Source organism: Neoarius graeffei, chromosome 22, assembly GCF_027579695.1.
Source record: "Neoarius graeffei isolate fNeoGra1 chromosome 22, fNeoGra1.pri, whole genome shotgun sequence".
In the NCBI taxonomy this organism is placed as follows: Eukaryota; Metazoa; Chordata; class Actinopteri; order Siluriformes; family Ariidae; genus Neoarius; species Neoarius graeffei.
The window spans coordinates 10388437-10402805 of NC_083590.1; the positions used below are offsets into that span (position 1 = coordinate 10388437).

The 14369-nt window shown below is 41.8% G+C and overlaps 1 protein-coding gene across 1 annotated transcript in view; it reads right to left on the reverse strand.

Annotated features, from left to right (window-relative positions):
- Positions 1 to 14369, reverse strand: part of LOC132870621 (NACHT, LRR and PYD domains-containing protein 3-like) — a 627732-nt gene that overhangs the window by 29102 nt on the left and 584261 nt on the right. Inside the window, exon 17 of the mRNA XM_060904345.1 lies at positions 250 to 423. Within this exon, the coding sequence (XP_060760328.1) occupies positions 250 to 423 (174 nt within the window). The remainder of the gene's footprint in view (positions 1 to 249; positions 424 to 14369) is intronic.

Genomic DNA, 14369 nt, shown 5'->3' on the forward strand with positions numbered 1-14369 from the left:
CATTAATTTCTAAAGTAATAAATTTCAGACACAGTGCAGTCGGATCAAGTCCCATTTTGTGCTGCAGCTTCTCACATATGTCCATCTGACCCAAAGACTCTGTGACAAATCATCAGTGTGCAGTGAAAAGAAACAATCTTCCTCCTCAGGACACTGATGATGAACCTAAAACCTCTGCTTCAGTCTCACTATTAGAGAATGTCTCTTACTGAGGAGCAGGTCATGTGACTCTCAGAGAGATGATCTTACCCCAGTGTCTCCAGTTTACAATGAGGATTCTCCAGTACAGCACAGAGACACTTCACTCCTGAGTCTCCCAGTTTATTCCCAGTCAGATCCAGTTCTCTCAGGTGTGAGGGGTTTGATCTCAGAGCTGAACTCAGAGCAGCACAGCCTTCATCTGAGACACCACAACCCCACAACCTGCAGAGACACAATGACACACACTTCATCAACAGATTTTCATCTTGGTGTAATAGTGGTTGTGAGGATGATGTCTCTCATGTTGGACTGTCTCTATTCTCTTCACCAATCACAAGCTGTTATTAATAATGACTCAAACATTCCCACTGTTACTGACATTAAGTTTACTCGAGGTGCAAATGATTCAGCAAAAAGTCAATAATTTAAATGTTTAAGTGAAGAGTCAGGTTTTGTAGAATTTATCTCTGCTTGACTGGATTTTTAATGATCACACATTTAATTGTAAAGACAATTATTTCTTTAAAGTAAAAGCGACTCTGAGGAGAAATTATCACTTCATGACTAATATATTTGTTCTGCATGTTTTACTTTTACAGAAAAATTTAATTGATAAACAACACTGTATACAACTATTAACTGCTGCTTTAGTGAGTTATCGTGACTCTCAGAGAGATGATCTTACACCAGTGTCTCCACTTTACAGTGAGGATTCTCCAGTACAGCACAGAGACGCTTCACTCCTGAGTCTTCTAGTTTATTCCCAGTCAGATGCAGTGTCTTCACAGTCAGATGCAGTTCTCTCAGACTGGAGGTTTCTGAGTTGAGCACTGAGACCAGAGCTTTAGCGCTTCTCCCTTCAATCGTATCACAACTGATCCTGAAGGAAATAAAATAATACATAATAAACTCACACAAATGATCAAACAGGTCCTCAAATCTTTCACTGCACCATTTCATTTTCATAAATGACAAAAGTACAAACTCCGAGTCGACAATACACTGAAATGCTGTAACAGTAATTCACAGTTCGAGCTGTTCGGAGTTGAGTTTTCTGCTGCACACGTCATCACTGACACATGGGATAAACACGCAACATCAAATCTGATCACCAAATCGGGAAATAAGAGTCTGATCTAAAATATTTATAAGAGGAGAAAGGAAAAAAGAGTTTCAAAAGTCAGGTTTAGATGAAGCAGGCAGAGTTGGAGGAAGAGTCATATTTATCTGAACAGATCAGACATTTGATTTGTTCTCTAATTAGTGAGTGACTGAAATGATCACAGCCCAGTGCTGAAGGGGTTTTATGGAGCTACTCATGATAAGCTCACTGGCTAACTCTGTGTGTGTGTGCGCGCGTTGACATGTTCTTCCCCTTACACTCTGTGTGTTGTATTTCCCTGTGTGTGTGTGTGTGTGTGTGTGGGGGGGGGGGGGGGGGGGTAAAGACCTCTCCCAGAAAGGCCACTGAAATTTGAGACAGAGGTTTTTGTTTCAGAGACAAATAAATCCATGAAAGAGCTTCAGCATGAAAAAGAATAAAAGCTGTGAGAAGGTCAACACAACAGAAAAAAATTACAATTTATAAAAGATGTCAGGACATTACAACAACAGTATAATTAGCATGTAATTAATTTATGTTATGATGTAATAAAAATAAATAAGACCGGTGTTTCTAATGAGTTCTCTGTGAAAAGCTGTTTTGAATAAAACCTTTTATCAGGTCACAATAAAGTTTTTTGGAATTATAATTTTTTTTTACTGCAAACTCCACATGGTTCTACAGGCCCAGTGTCTGCATCGTTACATTTCAGCGAGAACACACATTTAATGTGGAGACATGTGAAGAAGAAAAAAAAATTCACACTGCACTCAGTGAAGGTTTTGTACAGAAGGGAAAAAACAAAAACACCTCATTTATTGGACACTGGAGCCTGCACTAGTGGTGTAAATTGTAAATAAACTACAAGTATAAAAGTTCTGTTTGATTATTTGCTTCATTTTTGGAAAGGTGGTGTTTGTGAGTCGAGTTAGCCGGCCGTCACTTCCATCTTCAGCTCACAGCTTCTTGGGGCAAAATGGCAGAATGTGAGACATAAATGTTTTTCCTCCTTAAATGGCATCAACTGGTTTCCACTTATGGCCCTTTTCCACTACCCTTTTTCAGCTCACTTCAGCCCAACACGGCTCGCGTTTCGACTACCTCAGAGCAGCACGACTCGGCTCACTTCAGCCTTACTCAGCACCCAAAACTCGCACGGTTTTGCAGTGAGGCTGAGGCGAGCCAAACCGAGCTGAGTGAGGCTAGGGGCGTGAGGAGACACTCCCCTGTGCACTGATTGGTGAGGAGGCGTGTCCTCACATGCCCACACACGCCCCGCAAGCACGCTGGGAACCACCATCTGTAAACACCGTAAACCCGGAAGAAGAAGAATTACGGCAAATTATGCGCCTCGCCTCATCTATACGCTCTTGCCAGTATCTGTTGGCGTTGTCGGTGACAACAAGCCACAGCACCAAGACCAGCAACACTAACGACTCCATGTCCTCCATGTTTATTGTTTACTATCCGGGTCGTGAGACTACCGCTTAAAAGGTCACTGATGTCACTGTTTGCGCCACCTAACGACATCACCTGACGTCCACCCACTTTCGCTAACTCCACCCAATGTGTCCACCCACTTCCAGCCAGCACGGTTCAGCACGGTTGTAGTCGAAATGCAACACCAACAGCCCCGCTCAGCTCGACTCAACCCAACTCAGCACGGCTCAGCCGCATTGGTAGTGGAAAAGGGCCAATATTTAATAGCTGAACTTCAGTTTTATTCAATTCTACATGCAACTGTTTTCCCCTCATTTATCTACTGATCTATTTGTATTAACACACTGTATCACCTGAAACTCAAACCATCCCAAAGTGCGTTTCTGTCAAAGTGCTTTCAGTTTCTCTCTTTCTAACAGTGGAACAGTAGAACAGTTCTATTCAGCTTTACTTACACGGCTTTTCTGGATTCTGCAATCACAGGCATCACCTTCACAAGAACCCGATCTGGTATCTTCTCTGTATTGGTATATTTACTCAGGTCAAATTCCTCCAGCTCCTGTGCTGAAGTCAGTAACACAAACACCAGAGCAGACCACTGTGAAGGAGAGAGTTCACCTTGTTTTCCAGATTTCAGGTAGCGTTGGATTTCCTCCACGAGAGAATCGTCACCCAGTTCATTCAGACAGTGGAACAGATTGATGCATTTTTCTGCAGGAAGATCTTCACTGATCATCTCCTTAATGTACCGAACTGTTTCCTTGTTGCTCTGGGAGCTACTTCCTGTCTGTGTTACTAAGGCATGTAAGAGTTTCTGATTGGACTCCAGTGAGAGACCCAGAAGAAAGCGGAGGAACAGATCCAGATGTCCAGTCTGATTGTATAAGGTCTGATCGACAGCACTCCTGTGTACATCTAAAATTGTCTCGGATTGACTCTGAACAAGAACATTTCTCTTTTCCTTCATGAAGGTCAGATGCACATACAGAGCTGCGAGATGCTCCTGAACGCTCAGATGAACAAAGCAGTACACTTTACTCTGGTGAAGCCCAACCTCCTCTCTGAAGATCTGCGTACACACACCTGAGTACACTGCTGCTTCTGTCACATCAACGCCACACTCTCTCAGGTCTTCCTCATAGAAGATCAGGTTGCCTTTCTTCAGCTGCTCAAAAGCCAGTTTTCCCAGTTTGAACAGCATTTCTTCATCACTCTCCTGCTTCTTTGAGTACTTTTCCCTGATGAAGTTTGTCTGAATGATGAGGAAGTGTGTGTACATTTGAGTCAGAGTCTTGGGGATCTCTCCACTCTCTGCTTCACCCAACATTCTCTCTAGAACAGCAGCTGAAATCCAGCAGAAGACTGGAATGTGACACATGATGTAGAGGCTTCTTAATGACTTCAGGTGTGTGATGATGTTCTCGGCCAGGATCTGATCACTGACCCTCTTCCTGAAGTACTCCTCCTTCTGGGGGTCATTGAACCCTCGTACCTCTGTGACTCGATGGACATACTCAGAGGGGATTTGATCAGCTGCTGCTGGTCGGGAGGTGATCCAGATGAGAGCAGAGGGAAGCAGATTCCCTTTGATCAGGTTTATCAGCAGCACACGCACTGATGCGGATTCAGTTACATCACACACTGTCACTGTGTTCTGGAAATCCAGAGGGAAACGACACTCGTCCAATCCATCAAAAATGAACAGAACCTTTTCCAACCTGGACATTTCTGTTTCTTTTGTTTCTTTAAAACAGGCATGAAGGAGCTCCATCAGACTCAGTTGTTGGTTCTTCATCAGATTCAGCTCTCTGAAAGGAAGTGGAAATATGAGGGGGACGTCCTGATTTGCTTTCCCTTCAGCCCAGTCCACGATGAACTTCTGCACAGAGACTGTTTTTCCGATACCAGCCACGCCCTTTGTCACTACAGTTCTGATGGGTTCGTCATCATCAGATAAGGGCTTAAAGATGTCGCTGCATTTGATTGGTGTTTCCTCTGTTGTTTTTCTCCTGGACGCTGCCTCAATCTGCCTCACCTCATGTTCTTTATTGACGTCTCCACCATCTCCCTCTGTGATGTAGAGCTCTGTGTAGATCTCCTTCAGGAGCGCTCGGTTTTCCTGCTTCATCATCATGCCATTTAAACACTGAAACTTCTCCTTCAGATTTAATCTGAACTTTTTCTGGAATTCATTTACAGCAGGAGATTCTGGGGCGTGTCTGTGTGACAGGGTGAAATAAGAAGACATGGTGAGACATGGGGTCCAATTATTAGAGTTTAAGATCACATTTTTTCTGACTGGTTTCCACAGATAACCGTTCTTTATGATGCTAACACGATGGATTTACCTGATTTGACTAGGTTTGCTATAATCTAATCCTGTAGATAATAACAGCAGAGAGGTTTATAATACCAGTGCGTCAGTGTCACAGTCATGGTGTTGGGTTTGATCTTACCCTGTATCTGTGATGATGATCTTTTCTCTTCTGTCTCCTGACTTCTGTAAAACACTGCGAACAAAAATAGTCGCTGTTAAAGACAATAACATTCATCACTTTCATACTGTAGTCTCAGCTTTAGCCTGAATTTTACTGCAATAAATGGAGCAAGTGAATAATTATTTAGAGAACACAGTACTAAAAGACATCAACAGTGAGGACCTGGGAGGAAAAAAAAAAAAAGGTGTGCCCCTGTTTTAATTTTAGGTTTCTATTTTTTTCTGTCTACAGTCCCCTCAAAGTATTGGAATAGCAAGGCCAGGTGTTGTTGCTTTTTTTTTTCTTTACACTGAAGACCTTTGGGTTTGAGTTAAAAAGATGAATGAGATAAATGAATGAGTTGTTTCAGTTCTTTCTGCATGAAGTCACATTTCTTGCTTCAGTAGACATTACCTTTAAGACATTTTCACTTGAATAAATGTTTACACTATTTCCTCGAAAGCATTTTCGTATCACTAAAGTCCAAGTAACTATAATAGAAATCACAAGAGCTGCTAATGACAGTGGAGTACACCCATTACTGGGATGTTACCTGTGTACAGGTGAGGGGTTTCCACTTTTAAAGGTCAAACGTTCAATCATAGACGCATCGCTCTTCATGGACACACAGCTGGGTTCTGGTGAGTCTGATCTCTTTCTCTGGAATTCACTGTACAACATTACAGACAGTTCATTAGAGAAACCATTTACAGTTTTTGACTAACTTGTTATTTTGATGAACAATAAACAGTGGAACGTGTCTTTATTGGTTGTTTAAATGATTTTGTTCGCCATTACTATTACTTTGTCACATCCAGATGAATTTACTTCCTTATGTGTGTGACACTGTGAAACACTGAGCTGCACAGTTACTGATATTAATTACTCTAAAAGGTTCAGTGACAGTATTGGAGCAGCATTGGGACCTAATTAAAGTATCACAAACTGATAAATATCAAAACACTGCTAATGATCTGGACTGGATAAAGGAATGTGCAACACAGCCTTTCACTCTACTGTGACACTGTGAGAATTATGGGATGTTACCTGTGTACAGATGAGCGGTTTCCACTTTTAAAGTGGAAAGTTTGATCCATAGACACATCACTCTTCATGGAGACACAGCTGGGTTCTGGTGAGTCTGATCTCTTTCTCTGCAGTTCACTGTACAACATTACAGAGTGGACATGAGACAGTTTTTCTTCCACAGAATTCCGCTGAGATGAATTTGTATCGGATCGTATTTCACCATATTTCTGTTCAAAATTCATTCTGACCTCCACCTCTTCTTACACACTCGGCAGCAGCAGCAGAGGGAGTAGCACACGTGAAAACACTCATTTGTTATTTTAATCATTTAAGGCACAATTTACCCTCAAACAATCTTTCTACATTAACAACGGTGCCATGAAATAGCTTTATTACAGCTCCACTGAAAAAGATAAAAACATGTTCATAACAGGGGAAAAATACACCTGATATTATAAATCCTGATCTACTTTTCTTCTGCACTAAACTCCAGCAGCGACTTCACCGGCTCTCCAGATCTCTGGGCTTATAGTGTAGCTATCTGTCTAGTAGCTTTCTAACAGAAACAGGAAATACGCATCATCCCAATCAGTGTTGGGAGTAACACGTTACAAAAGTAATGAATTACTGGAATGCATTGCTTTTTGTGGTAACGCAGTAATGTAAGGCATTACAGAAAAAATTGGTAATATTTTACTCGGTACAAATGTCAGTAACGCGTGTTACAATGCATTTTTAACCTGGAATGAAGTGGTGGTGCTTTTTTTCCTTCATACAAATTCGCCAAAATCACCGTGAGATCAGCAGAGGTGAAACGTTCGCGCAAAATGTTTCGCTTCCTTTTCCTTTAGGCTAGTCAGTAGGGCTGTAACGATATGCGTATCGAAATCGAAATCGCGATACGCAGAGCCACGATCCGTATCGCGATACAAGAAGGCAGAATCGCCTTACACGGGACATCCTTTCAAACTTCTCCTCAGCCCAAAAACAGAGGCGCTTCCAAACTTCAATTTATGAATACTTTACTTTTTATTTAAATTACATTTTAAACTTACTTAAATTACTTTTTTTTAATATCTATTAGTAAGTCGTTTTTTCGCCGACCTGCGACAATCTTCTGCGAGTCACGCAACGTCCACACTCGCCACTGGCAGAGCATTCATTTCTTTTAAGCGGTTGCCATTCTGGTTGCGACGCGGGGAGCGAATCTGTAAACAAGCAGCTCATTGGCTGGCTAGGTGTGCCACAAGCCAATCACAATCACTTGACCGGAAAGGCATGCAGTATTGCCAGATTGGGCAGGTTTAGGTGATTTTTGGCCTGTTTTGAACATATGTTGGGGTGGAAAACGTTAGCAATATCTGGCAACACTGAAGGCATGTCTGCTTGGGCGGAAGCCTTCTGCGGCAGTTACATTTTGACACGCGAGCAATGTTTCACCATAAAAATTCCGTAATTTCCATCTGTTTTCCGCGATCACAGAAAATCATTGGCCCTGTGACAGTGAGACAGTGAGAGAGCCCCCCCCCCCCCCCCCAAAAAAAAAAAATCTTAACGGATTTACACGATTTGGAAAAATGACTTTTTCAGAACTGAAAAAAACAGAGCTTCCGGCTCAACAGTATTATTTTGAGAAATAAAACAATCTTTGGATATACATTTGTTCATTTTTGCATACATATTACTCATTCTCTGCAGTGGTCTGAATTATGTGTTATTAAATAGTTAATGTAAGTAAGTAAATGTTAATAAGTCAAATTTACTACTTTTAAAAAAACATTTAAAAAAATCGTGGGCGTATCGAATCGTGGGTCAAAAATCGCGATACTAATCGAATCGTGAGTTGGGTGTATCGTTACAGCCCTACTAGTCAGACAGAAGAGAGAGAGAGATGAGTAAACCTGCAGCTGATCTAACCTTGGATAGCACATTCTCCAGATGGGCATACGCCCAGGGCCGTCGACAGGGGGGGACAACCGGGTATTTTGTCCCGGGCCCAGGCATGAGGGGGGGCCCAGAACTGGTCCCTCATGAAGATGCCATTAATCATTCTGTTTCATTTCAAAATGTGTTGATTTGGGGGAGAAAAATGTGCTATACTTGCATTCAATGAATGATTTCTGGTTCTTTTGCCTTTATTGTCTTCGAAAATAGATTCAAGAACCCACCTACCACCCCTAATGCAGAAATGGTTTGGTCTTTGATTAAGGCGCCAAATAACACGGCACTATTCCATCATAACGCTTCGACAATAAGCGTGCGAGCCCGTTTGCCAACATGCACACGTCAGGAGCAAAGAAAAGAAAAGAGAAAAAGAGATGAAGAAGCCAAGAGCCTCAGGGGCTCACTGCAGACCCGGCGCCAGACACGGACTGACGGACGGACCTTGAATTGCTTTGGGGGGGGGCACACATTTTATACGCCAAGCCAGGGCAACACAACTGTTTCTAGCAACCCAGGAGAGCAGCACAGACGTGACGAGTTAAATATTCTAAGAAACCTATAAAGCAACCAAAACAACTTTCCAAAATGTATCAAACATTGCTCAGCATATTAAAAGTTTTTTTTTTTTTTTTGCTCCGCTGGCCTCACAACGCACAAAGCTGATTTCGGGTATCTACCGGAAGATGTCGTGATATGATCCCGTCCAGCAATAAAATGTGATTGGCTGAGACAGCTGCTGATTTACCCAGATACCATCTGAAGAAAAAATGCGATTGGTCGGTTGGTTCATTCCATGACATTAACCCATTGGTTCCCAAGAAATATTAGTCCACGTTTATAGCAATGATCCAGAAATTATTACTAGTGTTTCTGTACTCACGGATAATAATGAATGAACCGATCAGCCGATTTCGAATAGTTTCAATACATTTTAAATTGAGCACATTTTTCTTTATTATTGTTATACTGAAAAACTTTGACTTGTAGTTTACGGGGTTTTTTTTTTTTGAGGGGGAAAAAAAAACAAAGAAGCAGCAGCTGTGACGGGCTCCTATCAGGCCAAGTGCGGTCACTCGCCGGCCACTTTCAGGCATCTTTTTCGGATTAGTGAGAGCAGACCCTCTGAACATGAATGGGGAGATATCAATACTGGACTCTGTGAAAACTAACGGTCGCGAAGAGCATAGGACTGAAATCGCCATGAAAAGTTGATTATAGTTGAGTGTTAGGTTGGTTCTCATGACTCAGAAAAAGCTTTAAAATCCACTTTTCTCGTGGATTATTTTGACACTGCGCAGGCGCAGTACTTCTATAACGGCAGGAGAGGGACAGCGGAGCACGAAGCTGCAAGATGATTGGAAAGCTGTTGGTTCAGATCGACATATGATTGGTTGTTGGCAGCGGAACAGGCGGGATATTTGCAGACCCGTACTGCCGTCAAAGACGGTTGATTAGAATGTTTGCTGCCGTTACGAACTGTCCCCATTCATTTCTATGGACGATTTCTTCAGTGACCTGTCTCCTATGAAAAAAAAGTCTCTGCTCTGGGTTCCAGCAGGGCGGGCCCACATGAGTCTCAGGGCGGGCATGGCCCCCTAAGGCCCGCCCATGGCACCGGGCCTGGCTCACTGCATAGATATTTTAGAAAAGATTCAGATGATGCAGCAGGTGGTGAAGGCAGTGGGGCAGCTGAGCCAGGTAAGACACAGATAACTTTTTTCCAGCCCTGTAATGTAACCCCAGCACGCGCGATGCGCCATTCATATTGACGACTTTGCCACAGCAAAAGTCCGGTGCATTGCATTTCACACCTGAATAGTTGCAGACTAAGGAAATGTTCAAACTGTAAATATGTTGAAATGTTGAAATAAAATAGTTGACTGTTATAATGGGCTTGGAATACCTGTTATTTAAGGGTTGGAGTGAATGGAGACTGTGAAAAGAGGGGTTGGGTGGTTGCTGTGTGGCGATGTGCGTGCGCGCGTATGTGTGTGTGTGTGGGGCACTCAGATTATTTGGGGGGGGGCCCACTCAGATTATTTTGTCCCGGGCCCAGCCAAAGCTGTCAACGGCCCTGCATACGCCCATTACGTTAAGTTTGTGAAAAATAAGGATGTGAAGAACATCGTAGTCAAATGCACTTTGTGTGCTAAACCTAAAGAACTGTCCACTTCCCGAAATAGCACCAGTAATTTAACTAAACATTTACAGAGGTGCCATAGTAACATGAAGTTAGCAAGGAAGCAAGCGGAGGATGAGAGTGGCGATAAAATCACAAAGCAGCCAAAATTAACGTTCTGCCGCTCTGAGATGCTCCTTCAGCCTCAAGAGGTTAGGAGACTTGTGGCGGAGTATGTTCTTGAAGATATGCTGACAGTTTACATTTTTGTCCAGTATAACTGAGTTTTTTTTCTGGTCGGAAGTCAGACTAAAGTGATTGAGCTGCCTTTCCTTCGAGGGCTAATAGGCCTAAGCACTTCAATATCATTAAAAGCAATTTGATTTTGTTATTTCTAATTCCGTTTTTAGAAATGTGACTGGGTAGCCTCATATAGCTAATAGTCATTGTCTAGCCGTGATTTAAAAGGCTTGTGGGTTTTTTTTAGGCCAGTTTTATTGTAGGCTATGATTTGTCATAATATGTTCATTTTTGTTAAATTTCTGAAATGATGGAGTCATATCCCTTAGGGCTAATCTTTTTTTTTTATTATAAGCATAAACTATGCTTAATGCTGTAAACTTGAAAACAATAAAGGCATAGAAATGCTAATTTTGTATCCTGTCATATCTTTAGACATTACAATACAATACAGTTCAATTAATGTTAATATGAATAGGCCTAAAGTTACAGTATTTCTATCACAATTTGCCAGACTTTGACCTTTTGTCTGTTCTTGCGATGATTGTTCCTTGTATTGTGCCATGAGCCATCACTGTGGCTATTATATTCTAGTGTTTTTAACCATAAGCCGAGCTCAGTCAGATACCACATCACCTTCCACTGGATGTGTGATGAGCTAATTGAGCATCTTGAGCTACATTTAGATTGCCAAATCCATACTTCCAGTTATTTTGGTGAGAGTAACTTAAAAGTAATGCAATAGTAGTGTAATGCCTTACATTTTAAATACAGTGATATTGTCTCATCTCATCTCATCTCATCTCATCTCATCTCATCTCATCATCTCAAGCCGCTTTATCCTTCTACAGGGTCGCAGGCAAGCTGGAGCCTATCCCAGCGGACTACGGGCGAAAGGCGGGGTACACCCTGGACAAGTCGCCAGGTCATCACAGCAGTGATATTGTAATGTAACTAATTACTTTAAAATAGGGTGACCAGACGTCCCGGTTTTACCGGGACAGTCCCGATTTGGGGTTGTGTGTCCCGAGTCCCGACAAAAGTCTGTCGGGACACGGATATGTCCTGGTTTTCGCCACTCGCGACGTTTGCGATTGAGCAGCGTGGGAATCATTAGCGGAGAAATGTCTGCATTTACTATTTTGATGAATTGACAGGAATCGCAAACTTTCCTGGTTACTGCCCCCTGGCCCTGTGGCATGGGTGCTTATTTAGCCACATTATTCCAGACAACAGAACATGTTGCCATGCAACAATAAAATAAACATTAACTGGCGCGAATGCTCTTTGTCTAGCAGCAGGAATGCCGCAGCAATTATGCCGAAAAGAAAATGTACCTTTTCCAAAGATTTACAGCAGGGCACCTACCCTTTCCTCCGAGAGGTGCAGAACAATGCGCACGAATAGGGTTGCCAACCGTCCCGTATTGGGCGGGACATCCCGTTTTTTGGGTAATTTTAATTTGTCCTGTCAGGTACAGATCCTGCCCCTCACTCCAATGCTGTGGTGTAAATCGCGTTATTGCCGTGAGAAGCGCTATTACCGCGAGTCGCGGTCATCTGCGATTTAAAACCATTCACTGTCAAAGGCTGCCATATCCTGAATTTTTAAGCTATACTGACAAAATAGGCATCAAATTAAACTAGAGCAGATGGTGCAGCCAGTGGATACAGCCTAACTGTTCGATAAGGATAGCAGATAGCTTTAAAAAAAACCCTTCCGAAACAGGATAGACCTCAGCCTATAGAAGGGGAGCTTTTCTGCCTCACTCCTGCCTTTGTGATGTCTTTCTCTCTTCTTCTGCTATGAAGCATTGCAGAAGGTTCTTAGGGTTTTCAAATGGACAATTAAGCAAATATCAGGGTTTTACAGCTACAGCAAATACTTTTTCAGGTTATGACATTGCCTTCATAAATATGGCCTGATGAATTATTTGGCCAAAGTTTAAAAGAGAAAAATGAGACAATAATATTAGAATTGTTTGTTATTTTGCATTAAGTTACTTAAAAATATCCATTAATTGGTTATTAATTTTTAAAAGCTCCATTTTAGAAATGAATTTGTAGTGGCCTACATTTGAAACCCTCACCTAAAGGCAATTCGGTAACTATTTTGGGGCGCTGGGGTGCGCATACAGGGCCTGTACCAGTACTTGTCTGCACCCGGAACAAAGTGTCCCTCATTTGGATATGAGAAAGTTGGCAACCCAACGCACGAAGCCTACTGCACACATTGTAAGTGTTTTGTTCTTGTGCTGAGTTGGGTAGCCTATGTTGCAAATGCTGTGTGCTCCTGTGGGGGCTTTCCTCGGGCTGTCGCCCCTCTCCTCCTTTATTGCTGTTTTGTTTGAGTGTATATTTACGGAAGCCGCGAGAGGCCCTTCATATAATCTTTTTTTATTCACCTTGTTATCCCGAGATAACGACATAATTAATTCAGGATCTCAAGAAAACAACACAATTAATTCGAGATCTCGAGAAAACAAAATTATTTCATGATCTCAGCTGGATCACTGTATCTCCGTCGGTAGAGACGAAGCCGGGCCAGTCTTCTGCGGAGGTGCCGCGGACTAATTTTGAAATTATCCCTTATTAAAAGACTTAATGCAATCTCTCCCTGTGTCAACCCCTGATCAAAATATTGCCTTATTAGGTGATCGATTATTCCAGACATTCTAATGACCAAAGTTGCGTCTATACAGAATGAGAAATAGCCCCAAAGTCAGCATATCACAAGTCTCTTGGCATGCCTGGATGAACCACTTCTCAGCTGTTTACTCGAGATCATGAAATAATTGTTTTGTTTTCTTGAGATCTTGGAATAACGGTTTTGTTTTCTGGAGATCTCAAATTAGTTGTGTTGTTTTCTCGAGATCCTGAATTAATTATGTTGTTATCTCGGGATAATAAGGTGAATAAAAAAAAGGATTATATGAAGGGCCTCTCTCGGCTTCCGTAGTATATATTCTCAAATCACTTGTCTCTTTTTTTGTTTCTGTTTAACATACCATTCTGACAGTTTGGCCATATTGCTGTGTTGAACAGCTTGTTGCACCTTCCATTAAAGTGTTCACTTTTGTCCACATCTTCTTGCTTTATTCATTCAGTTGTGGGGAATAGTTAGTAAGGTTGATTCTGACCTAGGCTATGTTGAGGTCACATATCTACTTTTTAAGGTCATGCTATAGTGCATACAATTTTAGAGATATAGCCTACATGTGCATATGCATTCTTCTTGGTGTTCTCACAAACAGGTGAAATAAATCAGTTTAAATTTGGCCTATGGACATAGCCTGGCCTATTCTCAGCCATTACAAAATCTGTTGTCTGGCCATAATTTAACTGATCTGTATACCACTATGCTACTAGATAACAAAATGCCTGTTTGTTTTATTTCATGTGAGATGTTGATAAATGTGAGCTTCAACAAAATGATAAGAGCACCTCTCTGAGTGTCACGTTTATGTAAAAAAAAAAAGGTGTGCATGCACGAGCATGGTCGCGCAAAAGTGTCATATGGAATCAATTTTGTGCCAAAATGCTCCATAGTTTCAGACTAGGGAAATCTGGTCACCCTACTTTAAAATGACCGTAACAAGTAATAAATAATGCAAAACAGTTTTGAAGTAACTTGCCCAACACTGATCCCAATGAGCTAATCCTATTTCTCAGCACAGCTGCTGTAAATATGAATAAACAAAGGAACCCATTCATAAAAAACAGTAGAATAAATGTTATTACCTCATAGTGCTTACACTTCAATAGTTTCTGTTATCCTTTCTTTTACCGACAAAAACATCCTGTTCTAATTATTGCTC